The sequence below is a fragment of the Octopus sinensis genome, linkage group LG4 (assembly GCF_006345805.1).
Source record: "Octopus sinensis linkage group LG4, ASM634580v1, whole genome shotgun sequence".
Lineage (NCBI taxonomy): Eukaryota > Metazoa > Mollusca > Cephalopoda > Octopoda > Octopodidae > Octopus > Octopus sinensis.
Window position 1 is genome coordinate 20,753,648 of NC_043000.1, and position 20,363 is coordinate 20,774,010.

Sequence of the window (20,363 nt, forward strand, 5' to 3'; positions counted from 1 at the left end):
GGATGACCGCAGCAGCTGGGGAGCTGACCGGAAGAGGAAGGGGCAGGAGTGATGCACGTGCAGGCAGGGGAGGATTGGGCCTTTTTCGATCGGTATAGTCGATAGGGCTGGGCATGTGAGTGCTTCGACAAGGTAAGGGAAAAGCAGCTGCTATTTTTAGCGTTCGGGTCAGGCCACGTGGAAGGGTACGTTACCACCAGAGAGATCTGCGTTGATGAAGAGAAGGTAGGTGTCTTCAAATCTCCTGCATACACTACAGGGGCTATAGTAGAAGACATTTGCCCAAAATGCTATGTAGTGGGACTGAACCCAAAACCATGTGGTTGTAAAGCAAGTTTTTTAACTACACAGCTGTCCCTATGCATATATAATGAATAAAAAAGCCTTCTTCATTGGTTAATACTACTTTATTTAAACAAGAAGGGAGACAACTGTGAACATGTTTATGCCTTATTATGCCTTATTCATGGTGGGACAATTACTGTGTAAATGCACAAGAAAGTGCACAACTAGGGATTGCTATACAGGAGATCCATGGGTGCCACAGCAAGTAAGGAAACCAGTATGGTGGAGATGAGGTATCAGGCTGTAATATTATATTTAGTTTTTAGAGTGGTCGAAAGTAGAATTAGTGAAGCAATGTACTACATACTTTTTGGTATTTAGTTACATCTCATTATATTGTGAGTTCAACTCCCTCCAGGCCTGGTTATGTTTTTCATCTTTCTGTACCAGTAAAGTGTTTAATTTAATTGACTGTTGTTACCCTTCAAAATGTCTGGCCTTGTATCCTCATTAAGAATTATTGATTACTTCTTTATACTTGCAATAATTAATTGTATCAGTTGTTTGCAGTATATCGCTAACTTGATCCTTGACACTCTGTCCCTGCTATACGATGAAAGTACTTGAGAAAATTAATTATAAGAAAGAGAAAACGAAGAAGAATGTAAAACTAACCAGACTGAAGAATGTAAAAGTCTATATTTAAAACGACCATCACAAATATCTGCTTCAGCAAATGAGTTCAGATCAAATCTATTACCCAACAGATACAGAAAAAGAACACTCTAAATATATTTAACAATTACATACAGGATAACTTGACACTGAAATTGATACAAGATGGGAAAATGGACACATAATTAATCAACAAACTCTGACTTGGTCTAAATTGTAACATATCTTTGCTTACATGTGTTTATCTATCCTCAAGTGTCTGCAGATATAGAATATATAAGAATCAAAGCTGCATCACTGAAATTTAGATAACAAGTTAGTAGAGTGTCTATTGGGTAATCACTTTTGCCTTGAAATGTGTAAGAGTTTAGTTTGTATGTAAGTATGTGAATTTCTTAACTGCACAGCCAGGCATGCATGGCTGTGTGGTTAAAAATTTTTATCAAAACATGTGCTTTTGATTTCAATCCCACTGTGTAGCACCTTGGGAAAGTGTCTTCTGTTAAAGCCCTGTGCCAACCAAAACCCTTAATGAATTTGGTTGATGGAAAAAGAAGAAACCTGTCATACATATGTGTGTGTGTGTGTGCATGTGTGAAAATGTAACTGTAAGTACGGAAAAGTTGTAGGAGCGGAGGAACAGTATGAAATGTAATTTTTTTAATTTTCTCAGGTCAGATTATATGCAATAACTACCCTAGATTATTGCAGGCATGTGCTGCCTCATTATTTCAACATTAGTTGTATGCTATCTTCAGATACCCATGTTAGTGAAAACTAAGTTTTATAATCAGTTGTGTCTGGGTAGAGTCATTTTCTTTTTGTGCCTTATAATGTAACACACTCACCGGTAAAATTTCCACTTATTTCTTATTTTTATTTTCCTAGAATCCTGCAAACCAAATCCAAAAACGAAATAAGTTTTATAATATATTCCCAAGTTGTCTGCCATTACTAAATGATTCATGTAATCCCATATGACTAATATTACTGGACATTGGCAGTACAAGCACCATCCAAACATTTTCTTGTCATTTGAGGGTCCTTTGTAGTAGCAAATCAGAGGTAGCTTGTTTCAGATTTTTCTTAGAAGAATATATTTCAGATATGTCAGAGTGAAAATGTGTCCCTCAGTTTGTAGCTAAAATTGCATCATAAATGGAAGGCAATGGGTCAAAGGTAAAAGAAAGTGAATGATCTTTAGTGTGCTGACGATCTGAAGATTGTTGTTATATGGTGGATATTTTTAGACATAGCTCAAATATCAGATTGAAACAACTGGACACAGCTGTTCTGATGCTGATGACTTGCCACTGCTGACCGGACATTCAACTTGTTTTAATGACCATAGTTCATGGTGCCAAAGACAAACACACAAGCATGCTTATGCTTGCAGAAATATACACATACAGATGGAAAGGGTGAAAAAGAGATGGCAAGAGAGAGAGAGAGAGGGGGGAACATTACGATATCTTAATTGGATATGACTGACATAAATACTTTACCTCGCCTCAAACACATAAACAGAGAGGTGGAAAGAAAGGAAACAAGAAAAACATTAACATGTCTGATAACTCAGTATCAAAAGCAGCAACGCCAAACTGGCTGCACCAAAACTACTGTGCCAAAATATTATATACCCTCAATGATATAAATTTGTATATACTAGCAGAAATACCTGTCATTGACTGGGTTCAGAAAGAGCTTTCAAAAATTATACCCTGATTTATGAAAGTTACTGCTTCGATATTATTGACTGTTTTGTAGCGGAATATCCGCAAGCTCTTATTGCCAGGTTTCGACCCCAAAACTTGTAATATTTTACTAATGAGTCTGCTGATAGTCAGTCTCTTCAACTCTTTCTCTTTTCCTACGCTCTTTTCCTGAGAATGCTTAGGTAGTCCAAATCTAATTTTTTTCGGAGACATTGTATTAGGGTGAACTAATCTATAAGACAGGGGACTTAACTCATGTTAGCAAACTTATGGATTTCACTGACGTGAAAATTGGTAAAAGTTATGGTTGCAAAGCTATTTTTACCTCTATCTGGGGGTGCCACGGAAAAATAAGTTGACAAAAGCACAGCCATGGTCGTGACCAATGTCCTCCTAAAATTGGAGCAGCATGCATGCTAATTTGTGGATGTGCATAAAGTACATACACTTACACACACACACAAACATCCTGCCTTCTATAGATATATATAATTAAGATAGGTGTTAAATAACCACCTAAAGGATATTAAATATCCAAAGAACTTACTGTTTATTTACCTATATAAATAATATTGTTATGAACTACTGCTCATAACGGATAGGTAAGAAATAAACAATCAGTTTATCAAAATATTAATATAAATTAGAAATGGAAACAAAATAATAAAATTTAATAACTTAATAACTTAATCATTATATGATAAATTCAATTTTATTATTTCTATACAAACAAATTTATATTATATTATATCATATATATATATATATATATTATATATATATATATATATAGCATCCAGCTGTAGAAACTTTGCCATATCAGTTTGAGCCTGGTGCAGTCTTCTGGCTCACCAGTCCTCAGTCAAACTGTCCAACCCATGCCAGCATGGAAAGCGGATGTTAAATGACGATGATGATGATATATATAAAAAGTACCTTTGAATCGTGGGGCAACATTCCATCCTTGAGGAGACCTAGTGAGTCAAGTAAAACAAAATTAAATCAAATCACAATCAAATGGAAATTATAGTTGTGGGTGTTACCAGTGCTGGTGGCACACAATAAGCACCATTCATTCATGCATGGGTCACTGCCAGAGCTGCCTAACTGTCTCCCCATGCTGGTGGCACATAAAAAGCACCATCTGAACTCTTGGAGTGGTTGGCGTTAGGAAGGGCATCCAGTTGTAGAAACACTGCCAGATCAGACTGGAGCCTGGTGCGGCATCCTGGCTTGCCAGTCTCCAGTCAAACCGTCCAACCCATGTCAAAATGGACATTAAACAATGATGATGATGATGATATATATATAAAATGGGGAAGGCTCATGCATTTTAAGACTCATATTATTTCCTAGTTTTCAGAAGGAAAAAATAATACATTTACCATTTATTACTAGACGCGGCTGTGTGATAAGAAGCTTGCTTCCCACCCACTTGGTTCCAAGTTCAATCTTACTGTGTAGCATTTTGAGCAAGTATCTTCTACAATAACCTTGGGCCAACCAAAGCCTTATGAGTAGATTTGGTGGACAGAAACTGAAAGAAGCCCATTGTGTGTTTGGGTGGGTGTATGTGTGTGTGTGTATATATATATATATATATACACACACACACACACACATGTACATCATCATCATTTAACGTCTGCTTTCCATGCTGGCATGGGTAGAATGGTTTGATAAGAACTAATTAGCTAGGAGGCTGCACCAGGCTCCAATCTGATTTGGCAAGGTTTCTACAGCTGGATGCCCTTCCTAATGCCAACCACTCTGGGAGTGTAGTGGGTGCTTTTTATGTACCACCAGCACAAGTGCCAGCTGGGCAGCACTGGCACTGGCCACACTTGAATGGTGCATTTTTACATGGCAGCACTGGCATCAGCCACACTCGAATGGTGCTTTTTACATGCCACTGGCGCAGGTGCCAATCAGACGGAACTGGCATTGGCCACAACTACAATTTCACTCAGTTCAACAGATCTTCACAAGCACGGCATATTGCCCAACAATTGAAGGATGCTTTTAAACAGGCCAGTTATGTGACACTGGCATCAGTTGATCTCACTTGGCTTGTTGGGTCTTCTCAAGCATGACATTTCTACTAAAGTCTCAGTCGCTTATCATTGCCTTTGTGAAGCCCAACATTCAAAGGTCATGCTTCACCACCTTATCCCAGGTCTTCCTGAGTCTACCTTTACCACAAGTTACCTCCACTGTTAGTGTGTGACACTTCTTCACACAGCTGTCCTCATTCATATGTATCACATGACCATACCAGCACAGTTGTCTTTCTTGCACACTACATCTGATGCTTCTTATATCTAACTTTTCTCTCAGGGTGTTTACACTCTGTCATGCATGCACACTTACATTACACATCCAGCAAAGCATACTAGCTTCACTTCTTTCAAGCCTACACATGTCCTCATCCGTATTAGCCCATGTTTCATTGCCGTGTAATATCATCATCATCATTTAACATCTGCTATCCATGCTGGCAAACTGGAAGGTTGCACCAAACTCCAGTCTGATTTGGTATGGTTTCTATGGCTGGATACCCTTCCTAACACCAACCACTCTGAGAGTGTAATGAGTGCTTTTACATGTCACTGGCACAGGTGCCATTTGTGTGACACCAGTATCTACCATGCAAATATATATATATATATATTGAAGGAAAGAAAATGGAGAAAAAGTTAATGTATGAATAATCTATTTGTATGATATAAAAATGTTAAAAAGTTTTTTAAAAAACATAACAATACAAATACATTGGTTCTAAGCTGTACAGCTAAAAAAAGATGTGAAAAAAATCTACATATACTCTTTACTCTTTTACTTGTTTCAGTCATTTGACTGCGGCCATGCTGGAGCACCGCCTTTATCGAGCAAATCGACCCCGGGACTTATTCTTTGTAAGCCCAGTACTTATTCTATTGGTCTCTTTTGCCGAACCGCTAAGTAACGGAGACGTAAACACACCAGCATCGGTTGTCAAGCAATGCTAGGGGGACAAACACAAACACACACAGACACACAAACACACACACACATACATATACATATATATACATATATATGACAAACTTCTTTCAGTTTCCGTCTACCAAATCCACTCACAAGGCATTGGTCGGCCCGAGGCTATAGTAGAAGACACTTGCCCAAGGTGCCATGCAGTGGGACTGAACCCGGAACCATGCAATTGGTAAACAAGCTACTTACCACACAGCCACTCCTGCACTAGTTAAAAAGGAATTCTAAGCATTTGGTTAAATGCTAAAAAAGTTATCATTTTATAACTATATGGGGTAGTACCTCTTCAAGGATTATGATGAATTTATAGAACTTAGATTAACATTTTCCCTTTGAAGTGTATCTAGGAGGTGAACTTTAGATATTTATGAATATCTATAGCTCACCACCTAGATACACTTCAAAGGAAAACTGTTAACCAAAGTTCTATGAGCTCATCATAACCCTGAAGAGATATTACCCCATATAGTTAAAAAAATGATACCTCTCTTAACATTTAACCAAATGTTTAGAATTCCTTTTCAACTAGGGGATAGTACTGAAGCATATAAGTAGGGTTTTTTTCACATTTTTTTTTTAGCTGTACAGTTTATAGCCAATTTATTTGTATTGTCATGTTTTTAAAAAACTTTTCAACATTTTTATATCATACAAATAAATTATTCGCACATCCACTTTTTCTCCATTTTCTTTCCTTCAATATTAATAATATGCATTACTACAATAATCCCTAACCTATAGCAGTGGAATCTTTTGGATTATATAATCCCTAATATGGATCTAACTTCCTGTTATTGACTATATATATATATATATATAATGTGTGTCTGTGTTTGTCTCCCTACCACCACTTTAAAACTTATATGAAGCCCAACTTTGCATATAAGACTCAGGGCAAGTTTTTTCTAAACTAATTTTTCAGAAAAATTATTATATGCCATCAAAGATGTTACTTCTTTTGAAGTCCTCTCTCAGCCAAAAAGAATTTTGTTTTTTTTAACTTCTGAGCTCGTAGTTGATTTACTCTTTGTTACTGATAATCAATTTATGTTCTGTTCTCTGAGTGACACTACACAACATTCAAAGTCTGTCTAAACTGATCCCCAAAGTTTTTTTCTGAAATGGAGCAGCTTGTTTATGTACATGTATTTTGCACTTTTCTCTCTCTCTCTTAAATCTTTAATAAATACATTTCTAGACATGTCATATAAATATAAAAATTCATAAAACACTTTTCATTGTCTGTTTTCTAAAAGTCTACATCGGCAGCTGTCCAGATGGATGTAACAACCATGGTGTATGCCGTGGAGATTCTTGTGAGTAAGTAAAATTTAATTTTCTTCACCTCTTTCTGGTAAATCAAAAGTGGTTTTTGCCTTGATTCCTTCGTGTGTGTGTGTGTGTGTGTAATAACAAAGAATTATACATAAAGCTAAATACATTACATGTGAAGGCGCTTGGCTCAGTGGTTAGAGCGTCAAGCTTACAATCGTGAGGTTGTGAGCTCGAATCCCGGACCGGGCTGTGTGTTGTGTTCTCGAGCAAGGCACTTTATTTCACGTTGCTCCAGTTCACTCAGCTGTAGAAATGAGTTGCGACGTCACAGATGCCAAGCTGTATCGGCCCCTTTGCCTTTCCCTTGGATAACACTGGTGGCGTGGAGAGGGGAGGCTGGTATGCATGGGCGACTGCTGGCCTTTCATAAACAACCTTGCCCGGACTTGTGTCTAGGAGGGTAACTTTCTAGGTGCAATCCCATGGTCATTCATGACCGAAGGGGGTCTTTACCCCTTTTATTGTGCTTACCTCACTTTATGGCTGGTTGAATATTTTCACAATTTCTTTGACATATATTGTCATCTAATGAAGTTCTTGTCATTATTGGCAGCTTACCCTACCAAAGTGTCAGGTGATCCCTGTGAAAGTGTTTGGCTGTTCCAACACCTTAGCCTTGCCATTGCCCATGGTAATGCCACAAGCTTGTTCACTTGCTTCTGTAGGTTTCATTGAAACTTGTATACAACCAACTGAGGCAATTGGTTTTGAATTGATGACATTTTTCTCTTTGTCTTTCTTTCTTCCTCTTTTTCTTTCTTCACTTATGCTTGTTTTCTTTAGCTTTGGATCTGTATTTTAATGTGATTTTCCATTCATATATGTATCATATACATATGTGTTATATACTCTTTTTACTCTTTTACTTGTTTCAGTCATTTGACTGCGGCCATGCTGGAGCACCGCCTTTAGTCGATCAAATCGACCCCGGGACTTATTCTTTGTAAGCCCAGTACTTATTCTATTGGTCTCTTTTGCCGAACCGCTAAGTGACAGGGACGTAAACACACCAGCATCGGTTGTCAAGCAATGCTAAGGGGACAAATACAGACGCACAAACCCACACACACATATATATATATACATATATACGACAGGCTTCTTTCAGTTTCCATCTACCAAATCCACTCACAAGGCATTGGTCGGCCCGAGGCTATAGCAGAAGACACTTGCCCAAGATGCCATGCAGTGGGACTGAACCCGGAACCATGTGGTTGGTTAGCAAGCTACTTACCACACAGCCACTCCTGCGCCTATAAAAATATTTTTAGCACAAAATTTCAATCATTAGTATGTTGGTATTAAAAACACAAAAAAAACAATAGGCGCAGGAGTGGCTATGTGGAAAGTACCTTGCTGACCATCCACATGGTTCCGGGTTCAGTACCACTGCATGGCACCTTGGGCAAATGTCTTCTACTATAGCCTCGAGCCGACCATAGGCTTGTGAGTGGATTTGGTAAAAGGAAACTGAAAGAAGCCCATCATATATATGTATGTGTGTGTATTTATATGTCTGTATTTGTCCCCCCAACATCGCTTGACAACAGATCTTTCAGCTGGTGTGTTTATGTCCCCATAACTTAGCGGGTCAGCAAAAGAGACCGATAGAATAAGTACTAGGCTTCCAAAGAATAAGTCTTAGGGTCGATTTACTCAACTAAAGGCGGTACTCCAGCATGCCCACAGTCAAATGACTGAAACAAGTAAAAGAGTACTGGGAAATAACCAAAATCAAAGTACTTACACAAATGCACTACTAGCACTGCTCATGGTACCTAGATGTTTCACCCTGTATTCATGGTACTTAAGTGCTGCACACAATGCTAACAAATAAAAAGAGTACTTTTGATATGATAAAGAAACAGAAAAACACAACATAGCACTACATGTACCCAAGGCACACGGAAATGCACTAGGTTCCACAGTGACAGTATGCAATAACAATTATGATAATATTCTAATTTAGTCACAAGGGGTCAGCATTTTTTTTTTACCTCAGTACTCAACTGGTGCTTTATTTTGTTGGTGCTGGAAGGATGAGCAGCAAAGTTGACTTTAATGGGAATTGAACTCAAAGGGTAAGAAGAAATATTCTTTTCTACTCTAGGCACAAGGACAGAAATTTTGGGAGAGTTGGTGGGGCAGTTGATTAGATCAACACCAGTATGCAACTGGTACTTAATTTATTGACCCCAAAAGGATGAAAGGCAAAGTTGACCTTGGCAGAATTTGAACTCAAAACATAAAGACAGACAAAATACTGCTAAGTGTTTCGCCTGGTGTGCTAACGTTTCTTATTTTTTTACTACCCACAAGGGGCTACACACAGAGGGGACAAATAAGGACAGACAAATGGATTAAGTCAACTATATCGACCCCAGTGCATAACTGGTACTTATATAATCAACCCCCAAAAGATGAAAGGCAAAGTCGACCTCAGCGGAATTTGAACTCAGAATGTAGTGGCAGACGAAATACAGCTAAGCATTTCGCCCAGCGTGCTAACGTTTCTGCCAGCTCACCACTTTAGGAAGAAGAAATATTCTTTTCTACTCAAGGCACAAGGCCCGAAATTTTTGGGGAGTGGCCAGTTGATTAGATCAACCCCAGTACGCAATTGGTACTTAATTTATCAACCCTGGAAGGATGAAAGGCAAAGTTGACCTTGGCAGAATTTGAACTCAAAACGAAAAAGATAGATGAAATACTGCTAAGTATTTCACCCAGCGTGCTAACGTTTCTACTAGTTCGCAGCCTTAGTAAGAAGGAATATTGCAAAGCATTTTTACTGATCCTCTAATAATTCAGCCAATTCACTATAATTAAATATGGAAACACAACAATACATGTACCCAAGATGCACTAAGATGCACAGGGAAAGCACACAATAATAATAATAATCGTTTAACGTCCATTTTCTATGCTAGCATGGGTTGGACGGTTGCACCAAGCTCCAGTCTGATCTGGCAGTGTTTCTACAGCTGGATGCCCTTCCTAATGCCAACCACACTGTGAGTGTAGTGGGTGCTTTTTAGTTGCCGCCGGCACAGGTGCCAGGGGAGGCTGGCAACGACCACGATCGGTTGGTGCTTTTTATGTGCTACCAGCACGGATGCTAGTCAAGGTAGCGCTGGCAATCAGCCACGTTTGGATGGTGCTTTTTACGTGCCACCAGCCCAGAGGCCAGAGGAGTCTGGCAACAGCCACGATCAGTTAGTGTTTTTTTACGTGCCACCAGCACAGACGCCAGTCAAGGCGGCGCTGTCAATCAGCCCCGTTTGGATGGTGCTTTTTACATTCCACCGGCACGAGTATCACAACTAATACTATCAAATTTTGTGACAAGGCCAGCAATTTCGAGATGGTGGGGGGGGGGGCCGTTAGATGATTACATCAAGGCCAGTCTTCAATTGGAACTTATTTTATCAACCCTGAAAGGATGAAAAGCAAAGTCAACCTTGATGGAATTTGAACACAGAACATCAGGCAGACGAAATACCACAAATCATTCTGTTCAGTGTGCTGATTCTGACAGCTTGCTACCTTTACGTTCCAATATACTAATCATAAAAACGTCTGCTGTACATCTTCATATGAATTTGTGGCTATTTGCCATGATAAAAATGTCATTACTAGTTTTGTTGTTGCTGTAGTTATTTCTTAATTGGCCCTGAAGCTTCAGTGTTACACGAGAAGTGAGTTCAAAGAAATCAACTCATCACTAAAGAAAAGCCATTTTAATAAAGAAGCAAACTCTGCACATTGTGTTGTTTATGGCCTGTCATGTAACGATGATGGTAACGATTACAATAACAAGGGTGGTGGTGGTGGCAGCAGCGGCGGCAGTGGTGGTGGTGGAACAATGAGATGATGATGACAAGGGTGGTGTTGGTGGTGTTATTGCTGGCAATGGTGTTGATAATAGGATTTGACTCTGCATTTGATAACTTTAAAAAGAAATGTTTTTAGTAGAATATCTTTGACTCCAACATGGTGGGTGGTCAGCCTGACTACCAAAAGACAATGACATTTCAGCCCTTTTTCTTTTCTTTTTTTTTTTTTTGCACCCCCCAACCCGCCACCTCTTCCTCACCCTCATCGATATTATCACCACAACCACCATCATCGTCTTTATCAAAATTGACAACTTCCTGTCGTTCACTCACATTCAATAAGCTGTTTCTATAACACAAAGCTTATTCAATCAAAGCAGAAAGTTTCTTAGCAGACTAAATAATACATTAGCAACAATGCTACTGAAAGAATAATGGAATAACATTATTATAGTCATTATGAGCTTGTCTTTATAGCTTCAGTATTATTTTCACACAATAGTTATACTACTGCTATCAAATAATGTAAGATTTTAATCCTGTTAATTGTGGGAGACTTCAATAAGCAATTTACCAAAAGTATACTAAGATGTCATCATTAAGTGACAATAATTATCAAAACCAGTTTTTAAGTATAAAAATTCAGTTTTAAAATTTCCGCAATATTTAAAAATTTTCACAATATTTTTTTCAATTAGAGTAACATTCAGATATTAATTAGCATAACTAAAGGGTTAATAATCAGATTCATGGTTAATATTCGAACAAAAGAAACATCATCATCATCATCATTTAACATCCGTTTTCCATCCTGACATGGATTGGACAGTTTGACTGGGAATTGGCAAGCCAGGATGCCACACTAGGCCCCAGTCTGATCTGACAATGTTTTTACAGCTGGATGCCCTTCCTAATGCCAACCACTCCGAGAGTATAGTGAGTGCTTTTTACATTCCACTGGCATGGGAGCCAGTCAGGCAGCACTGGCATCACCAAGCACCACCAAGCTCCAATGGTTTCTATGACTGGATGCCCTTCCTAAAGCCAACCACATTACAGTGTGCTGGGTGCTATTTCCTTGGCACCAGTTCCAGTGCTTTATATATGGCATGAGCACAGGTGCTTTTTAAAATGGTACCAGCCATAGATTTTAATTCAAGTCACTTTAAATCAGTAAGCTTGTCATAAAATCAGGGACAATCTCAAGCAGGTTGATGCCAAAGGAGTTAAAGTAAATTGTTGCTGGTTGTACAATTTGAACCAAGCTAAATTCCAGCACAACAAGTATTACTAGTTTTTTTTCATAGACTCCATAGTAACACCATCTAGGTGTTAATTGTATAAAAACACATTTAAAATTATTGAATCAAACAGCAGCAGCAAGCTAGTAGAATCATTAGCACAGTGGACAAAATACTTAGTGGCTTTCTTCCAGCTTTATACTCTGAGTTCAAATTCCATCAAAGCTGACTTTGCCCTCCATCCTTTCATAGTCAATAAAATAAGTACCACTTGAACACTGTGGTCAATGTAATTGACAAGACCCCTCTCTGAAAAGTTCTGGCTTTGTTTTTAAAGTAGAAAGAAAATTACAGAATCAAACTTTGTTTTTGTGTCCTTTTCCACAGATGTGATTTTGGTTTTTCCGGAGAATCTTGTGCCTTCCCTGTAGTACCCAACCCATCACTCTTACTAGAGATGTTTGTTTCACCAACTGTTCTACAAAGTTCCTCACAGCTGGCAGTTAAAGGAGCAGAGCTGAATTATAAATGTGGAGTACTCTCAACTGGAAAGGCACTTGTTTTCAACAAAGGCGGTCGTCGAGAACTGGTGACAACTGACATGAACACAACCACAATCAGGTTTCAATCAAGCTTTTCTTTGTTTCATTTCTATTTATTTTATATTTTTACTTGATAACTATAACTGATTCTTGCAGTAAAATAATTCAAATGATTTAGGGAATTTCAAATTTGAATACATCTAATTAGGCAGTTGTAATTTCAAATGGTGCTGATTTATTAACATACACACATGATGGGCTTCTTTCAGTTTCCATCTTCAAGTCCACTCACCAGGCTTGGTCAGCCTAGGGCTATAGTATGACACTTGCCCAAGGTGACATACCATGACACTGAACCCAAAACCAGATGGCTGGGAAGCAAACTTCTTAAGTACACACCCAAGTGTATGAGTGTATAAATTTATCCAATAGAAGAAACAAGAAATTGTCTGATTCTGTTTTTTGTGACAATTCTTTTAAATTCTTTTATACAGATTATAGATTATCTTCTAATAGCAATCATTATAAATAATGATTATGATTAAGTAGATATATTTCAGTAAGACACTATCATATTCCAAACAGAACAATCAAAACAAGCAAAAAAACTTGGATTATCAAGAATTAATTCCTGAAAAATAATTCTCCCTTCCTTGATATAATAAAGTCAAAGTTTTTCATATACTAAAGTAAGAATTATGAATAAATGGTGCAGGATTGGGTGTGTGGTAAGTAGCTTGCTTATCAACCACATGGTTCTGGGTTCATTCCCAGTGCATGGCGCCTTGGGCTAGTGTCTTCAACTATAGCCTTGGGCCGACCAAAGCCTTGTGAGTGGATTTGGTAGACGGAAACTGAAGGAAGCCCATCGTATATATATATATATATATATATATATGTATGTGTGTGTCTGTGTTTGTCCCCCCCCCCCCAACATCGCTTGACAACCGATGGTGGTGTGTTTACTTCCTTGTAACTTAGCAGTTCAGCAAAAGAGACCAACAGAATAAGTACTAGGCTTACAAAGAATAAGTCCTGGGGTTGATTTGCTCGACTAAAGGCGGTGCCCCAGCATGGCTGCAGTCAAATGACTGAAACAAGTAAAAGAGTAAATGAATTATCTATCTTCTGTAAAACAATATCTGAAGGTATGCAGTCTAGTGGTTAGGGTGTTGCACTCATGACTGCAAATTCATGGTTTCAATTCCCAGACCAGGTAGTCTGTTGTGTTCTTGAGCAAGACACTTCATTTTATGTTGTTCCAGTCCACTCAGTTGTAAATCAGTAAGTATGTGATGGACAGGCATCCTGTTCAAGGGAAATGTGACCTTGTTTACTTAAACGCCATGTGAAACAGATAATTGGTCCTATGAGTTGAAGGACTGGAAATGATAATGCCCATGAAACAAAATACAATGAAAAAGAATTTTAAATCATCATCGTTTAACGTCTGCTTTCCATGCTAGCATGAGTTGGACGATTTGACTGAGGACTGGCGAACCAGATGGCTGCACCGGGCTTCAATCTTGATCTGGCAGAGTTTCTTCAGCTGGATGCCCTTCTTAACACCAACCACTCCAAGAGTGTAGTGGGTGCTTTTACGTGCCACCAGCACGGGGCCATTCAGGCGGTACTGGCAACGACCTCACTCGAATCTTTTACACATGCCACCAGCACAGGTGCCAGTAAGGCGATGCTGGTAACAATCACGCTCGAATAGTGTCTTTTACGTGCCACCGGCATGGAGGCCAGATAGCCGCTCTGGCAACGATCATGCTTGGATGGTGCTCTTTAAGGTGATGCTGGTAACGACCATGCTCGAATGGTGCCTTTTAAGTGCCACTGGCATGGAAGCCGGTTAGCCACTCTGTCAATGATCACACTCGTATGGTGCTCTTTGCACCCCATTAGCACGGACACCTGTCATCAATATATAGTTTTTAGCATTCCATTGTAAGGAAGAAATGGCAAGTAAGTTAAATGTTTCAGACACTTGTCCATTGAATGAGAAAAAGGAGAGAAAGATGGAAAAAGTAAAAGAAAAAAAAAATTGAGAGAAAATTGTGGAAATGGCATATTGTTAACTCACATCATCTTTCCATGATTAATTACTCTACTATGGACATTGAACACAAAACCTGCAACACTGTTTAGTCCATCCATACTTCAATTTCATTAATTTTTGTAATATTATAGTATTCTGTAAAAGAATTATTGCAAGCATGCATTTAGAGTCAGAGCTTGAGTAATTAGAATTAAACACCAGATCCAATTAGTCAAATTGGTGTGCCCTTGAGAATGAAAAAAGAATCTCATGGCTTTATACTAAAAAAAAATGTGACTTATTTTCTCATCACTCTTACAATACATACCAAACCAAGCAGAGCTTTATCTGTTTTTCATTTTTTTTTCAAATTTACACATGTATTTATCCAAAACAATTTCACAAATATTAACAATATTGAAAGATTATTTTTTCTGCTGAAACGGTACAATATTTCATTCCAGCATTTTCATTCTAAGGACTCTACTGAGTATTTACAAAGAGGATGAGATTTTCCCCACACATCACAACACACAACCTTTGCTAACACTTCATATTTTTTTCATTTCTTTATTAATAGATTTGCTATAATGCATATGGACCCCTTTATTATGAATAGGGACAATTATTCTTAAAAACCCATGTGATCTAGCTTATGATTCGAGATGGTCAAAGACGTTTGACATTCATGCAGTAGATTTATTAATGTTATCTAACATTATATTATCAATCTCCTATAAAATAAATTAACATGAGTATTAGTATATTGCAAATGGGAACTTAAATGTGAGTATCCAGTTCTTAGTCTTTTACTGGTTTCTGTCATTTGACTGCAGCCATGCTGAGGTACTGTTGAATACACACATACATACACATACATTTGAGGGAGGGAGAGAGAGATGTTATAATAGGCAGCATACTATATATATCTTGGGTTTTAGAATAGACACAACATGTCCTCCTGTGTGTTTAAGTGTCATGTAAAATAAACAAAATATTAGGTTGGCAACGAGAAGGGAATCTTGCCATAAAAAAAACTGCCTTAGAAAATCCACCCAGCTCATGTTAACTTGGAAGAGCAGACATGATGATATATATATACACACATGCACATATACATATATACGTGTGTGTGTGTATATGTGTAATATATATATATATATATTTATATATATATATATATATATATATATATATATATATATATATATATATCTTGGATAGGCAGGTAGGTAGGTAGATAGATATGTGGGTAGGTAGGTCGGCGGGTAGATAGATAGATAGATATAGATTGATTGATAGACAGATAGATAGATATAGATAAATATTGATAGATAGACAGATAGATAGATATAGATAAATATAGATAGATAGATTGAATGATAGATTGATTGATTGATTGATTGATAGATAGGTTGATTGATAGATATAGATAGGTTGATTGATAGATAGATAGATATAGATTGATAGATAGGTTGATAGATAGATAGGTGGGTAGGTAGATAGATAGACAGATAGGTAGGTAAGTGGGTAGGTCGATAGGTAGGTGGGTAGGTAGATAGATAGATATGGCTATATTTGTGTGTGTATGAATGCACATACACTTTTATAGCTTCAGACTGACCATTGCTGTTTGAGTCCAAGGCTACAGTAGAAGACACTTGTCCAAGATATTGCTCAATGGGATCAAACCTGGAACCATGTGGTTGCAAACTAAACAACTTAACCACACAGCTATGCTTGTACTAATATATAAAACAATTCCAAACTAAAATTTTCCTGTTATTTAACCAACACATTTATTTATTGAACATAATGCACTTTACATCAAAATATATCACTTATCGGTTTCAGATTTTTACAGTTCCACATACGTGTTGGCAGCAACTCTTATATATCTGAATGCCGCCCTCCTGATAGAATGTCGGAGTCAGTTTTTCTGGAATATTCTTGCAATGGCGGCATAACCTGGAATTTACTTAAAATGTTTGCAGACGAAATGTATAAAACACCACAGTAAATATAATCTGTTTTCAATTTACATAATATATATATTTTTTATATTTTAGAATATGTTTGAGTCTTATAATTATTCATTTTGTTGTTTGGTTGAAATCTATCATCATCATTTAATGTCCACTTTCCATGCTGGCATGGATTGGACGGTTTGACCGAAAACTAATAAGCCAGGAAACTACACCAGTGGATTAGGTTGTATAACATTTATATAAATATTTACTTCCATTTAGACTAAAAAGCATTGGCTTTGTTAGAAATAGCAGCCAAATCTCCCTCAAATTACACTCTGCCATAATAATGATAATAATGGTTTCAAGTTTTGCCACCAGGGCAACAATTTTGGGGGAGAAGATGAGTCAATTACATCAACCCCAGTGTTTCACTGATACTTAATTTATTGGTCCCAAAAGGATGTAAGGCAAAATCGACCTCAGCAGAATTTGAACTGAGAACATAAAGACAGATGAAATGCCACTAAGGATTTTACCTGGCTTGCTAATGATTCTGCAAATGATAATATTCTGATTTTGGTAAAAGGCCAGCAACTTTGAGGCGAGGTAACAAATAAATTACATTGACCCCTGTACTTACTTAATTTATCAACCCCAAAAGGATGAAAGGCAAAATTGACCTTGTCAGAATTTGAACTCAGAATGTAGCAGCAGATGAAATTGGGAGTGGGGGGTAATTCAGTCACATCCATCCCAGTACTTGACTAGTACTTAAGTTTTTGACTCCAAAAGGATGAAAGACAGTCAACCTCTGTGGAATTTAAACTCAGAACATAGTGACGGGCAAAATACTGCTAAGCATTTCTAAGCATACTAAAGACTCTGCCAGCTCACCACCTTATTAATAATAATAATAATAATAATAATAAAAATAATAATTGGACAATTTGGCTGAAGACTGGTGAATCAGATGGCAGCACCAGACTTCAATCTGATCTGGCAGAGTTTCTACAGCTGGATACCTTTCCTAACGCCAACCACACTGAGAGTGTAGTGGGTGCTTTTACGTGCCACTGGTGCAGGAGCCAGTCAGGCGGTACTGGCAACAGCCACACTCAAATGATGTTTGTTACTTGCCACCCTGCACAGAAGCCAGTCTAATGGCACTGGCAACGACCTTGCTTGAATGTTTTTTCACGTGTCACCAGCACAAGTGCCAGTAAGGTGATGCTAGTAACGATCATGCTCGAATGGTGCTTTTTACGTGCCACCAGCATGAACAATAATAATCCTTTCTACTATAGGCACAAGGCCTGAAATTGGGAGTTGGGGGTAATTCGATCACATCCATCCCAGGACTTGACTAGTACTTAATTTATTGACTCCAAAAGGATGAAAGACAAAGTTGACCTCAGTGGAATTTGAACTCAGAACATAACAACAAACAAAATACCACAAGGCATTTTGTCCAGCATGCTAACAACTCTGCTACCTGTCCACCTTAGTAATATTAATAATAACAATGTGTTAAATTTACTGTGTCTGAATCTAATCAGATGGGATGGCCATGGCTAGAATGTATTTGTTTATTGTTTAACCCCAGATCATTCCTTATGTGAACCAATATAATATCAGATTAACCCAAAATGACAAAAAAAACTGGTCCTGTCATTGTTTATTCTTAAAATACGAAGGACACATTGTAAGTGGGAGGTGTAAAATTAACCTTTCCACCAAGCAAGATATTAACATGTTCTTTTACCTAAGAGATTTTGATATATTTCTAACATATTTTATTTTTTTCTAGGATGGATTCTGTTGAGCTACCAAAAGCTGCCAAGGGGGATGGGTGCCGTTTCCGCTGGTACCAACCAAATCACTCAGGAAGTCGTCAAGATGTTTGGGCATTAGACGACATCATATTGAATAACCTTTTATTCCATACACTAGACATAGAAACCAAAGACCTTGAAAGGGAATTCTATGAACTAACAGCATCACAAGGAAAACTTATTGATACTTATTGTGACATGCCAAAGCCAATTGGGTAATTATTCTTTTCTCAATTCAACCTTTTACCACTTTAAAGTCTTTTTGCAAAAGTATTAATTTTGAATCCACAGTATCATATTGCTCTCTTCCATTTCAAACAATTCCCAGCCACACACAACCAACTGTCATATATATATCAAAATGTAACCACATGTGAATCGTTGGTGATTTTCTTCCTCCATCTTCCTTTTCTATTGGACTTTCCTCTGTTTCTGAAGAAGAGCTTTGCTCAAAACATTAAATCATCTTTCTTTCCCTCCCTGAGTGTCTGCTAATACTTTACATGTACCATGTCCTCACGTTGTTTTTTTGTGTGTGTTTGTTCTTCATTTTTGGGGGATATATATATGTATAGAGGGGTCCACCAAGATTCAGTCCTCAGCCCCCTACTAGTTATCATAGTCCTCCAGGCAATAACAGAGGAATTCAAGACAGGATGCCCCTGGGATCTCCTCTATGCTGATGACCTTGTTCTAATTGCTGAGTCACTATCAGAACTAGAGAAGTTTCAGGTGTGGAAACAAGGATTAGAATCAAAGGGCCTTAGAGTCAACCTGGCTAAAACCAAAGTCCTAATAAGTAGGAAGTCAGACAAACCACAAATCCCTTCAGGTAGATGGCCCTACTCAATCTGTAGAAAAGGCGTAGGAAGAAACTCTATAAGATGTACCCAATGTAAGCTATGGACATATAAGAGGTGCAGTAATATCAAGGGAAGGCTAACTGGGAAGATAGTTTTTGTATGTGGCAGATGCTCGGGAGCAATAAACAGTGAAAATGTGCAGAGAACAACTTTTGCCACATTCCAGGGAGAAAAACTAGAAGTAGTTGATAGCTTCTGTTACCTAGGTGACCAAGTCAGTAACAGGGAAGGGAGTGCTGAAAGTGTACCTACTAGAATAAGAATAGCCTGGGCAAAGTTCAGAGACTCTTACCTCTGCTGGTGACAAAGGGCCTCTCGCTCAGAGTAAAAGGTAGACTGTATGACGCATGTGTACGAACAGCCATGCTACATGGCAGTGAAACATGGGCCGTGACTGCTGAGGAGATGTGTAAGCTCGCAAGGAATGAAGCCAGTATGCTCCGATGGATGTGTAATGTCAGTGTTCATACTCAACAGAGTGTAAGTGCCTTGGGAGAAAAGTTGGACCTTGAGATACCCTTGGCTTGAGTAGCCTCTGGTATACACCTTGCTTGGATATTTACCACTTCTGAGCACCTGCTCACTATGAAACATATGTTGCCCAGATCTTGTCTGAGCCATTCCTTAACTTTTGTGTGGGTATGTGTATGTATGTATGTATGTATATATATATATGTGTGTGTGTGTATATATATTATATATATATATATATATATAAAATAAATATAAGAGAATGGTCACTATGTGGCTCATTCTAGCACTAGAAAATCCAAAAGGTTTCAACCACAAAAATAATTATGCTACACTTATTTCTAAATGTAGTATTTGTCTCCGTGAAAGTTTGGCGCGCTGTTAGTAGGGGCATTTGAATTATAACGTCGGATGTAATCAATTGAACCACACGTGTATTTTTCATTATGGTAAAATCTGGCGTGTGATTGAGTGGATTTCATCCAGATAGTTTTGGCTGAGGAGCTACAAGTGGGTTTTTT

The 20,363-nt window shown here is 38.0% G+C and overlaps 1 protein-coding gene across 1 annotated transcript in view; it reads left to right on the forward strand.

Moving 5' to 3' along the window:
- LOC115210297 (reelin) overlaps positions 1-20,363 on the forward strand; it is a 254,404-nt gene that overhangs the window by 79,931 nt on the left and 154,110 nt on the right. Inside the window, exons 16-19 of the mRNA XM_036501881.1 lie at positions 6,965-7,028; positions 12,508-12,741; positions 16,561-16,722; positions 18,484-18,723. Coding sequence (XP_036357774.1) covers positions 6,965-7,028; positions 12,508-12,741; positions 16,561-16,722; positions 18,484-18,723 — 700 coding nt within the window. The remainder of the gene's footprint in view (positions 1-6,964; positions 7,029-12,507; positions 12,742-16,560; positions 16,723-18,483; positions 18,724-20,363) is intronic.